Source organism: Volvox carteri (assembly GCF_000143455.1).
Source record: "Volvox carteri f. nagariensis unplaced genomic scaffold VOLCAscaffold_235, whole genome shotgun sequence".
Classification (NCBI taxonomy): Eukaryota; Viridiplantae; Chlorophyta; class Chlorophyceae; order Chlamydomonadales; family Volvocaceae; genus Volvox; species Volvox carteri.
The window spans coordinates 1992-2939 of NW_003307772.1; the positions used below are offsets into that span (position 1 = coordinate 1992).

The 948-nt window shown below is 53.1% G+C and overlaps 1 protein-coding gene across 1 annotated transcript in view; it reads left to right on the forward strand.

Annotated features, from left to right (window-relative positions):
• Positions 1-345: 345 nt before the first annotated feature.
• VOLCADRAFT_100932 (uncharacterized protein) overlaps positions 346-948 on the forward strand; it is a gene marked incomplete at both ends in the record, with an annotated part of 15938 nt that continues 15335 nt past the window's right edge. Inside the window, 2 exons of the mRNA XM_002959420.1 lie at positions 346-581; positions 769-929. Coding sequence (XP_002959466.1) covers positions 346-581; positions 769-929 — 397 coding nt within the window. The remainder of the gene's footprint in view (positions 582-768; positions 930-948) is intronic.

Sequence of the window (948 nt, forward strand, 5' to 3'; positions counted from 1 at the left end):
TCAGGCCATGGGGACGACTGGGCACGTGGTGGGTAACGAACAACAGACGCGCATAGTTGTGTTGTTTGACATGAACTTGCAAGGTTAAACGTTTATCACAAAATATCAGGATAACCGGGGACGCCTGGGCGTGGCTGTGGGTAGTTCCACGTAGTTCCACTGTGGGACAGGACTTGCAGTGGAAAACTAGACTACAATGGCTCCGCCACGAAATGACGTGAAGCCGCGCACACCGCAGCGTTCCCCGGGATAAATTCAGTCGCAGAAATTCTATAGAATCATACGGATTCAGAATACATTCTATCAACCAGTGATGCTGCGCAGCACAGTTATTGTATAGAAGTAATGTGTGCCATTGGCCCTCGAGTGCATTTATTAATTTTGTCAAACGGATCCAGGATAAAATTTATCATACGGATTCAGGATACAATTCTACCAAACAGCGGTACTGCGCAACATACATCCATATTGTATCGATGTACTGTGTTCCATTGGCCCTCAACTGCATTTCTTGAGGATAGGAGGATAACCTGTCGCGACATCAGTCTGACCGGCCATTTCTATGGACAATTCTGGTTCCGGTAAGGAGTCCTGGTTGGGACTGGTGCCCGTGATGTTGCTCCATCTCCTGCATGGGCGGTAGACTAGTAATCCTCTTCCTGACATCACGCAGGATGTCGGCGGTTAGGTACAGTTGCAGGTGGAGGCTTGTGGCTTCTGAGCTTGACGGGCCGGACTCAAGCCACACCTTCCCCCCCGACACCCCAGCTGTCCAGTGCGGATGCAACCAGAAAGGTGCAGGCGCGAGCCAACCGGACGCCTGAGCAAGTGGCGGTGGATCGAGCAGCAGCTGCAGCGTGATGGGCAGATGCACGAGCCAACCGGACACCTGAGCAAGTGGTGGCGGACCGAGCAGCAGCTACTGCTCGGTGGGCGCGGTGGTCGGAG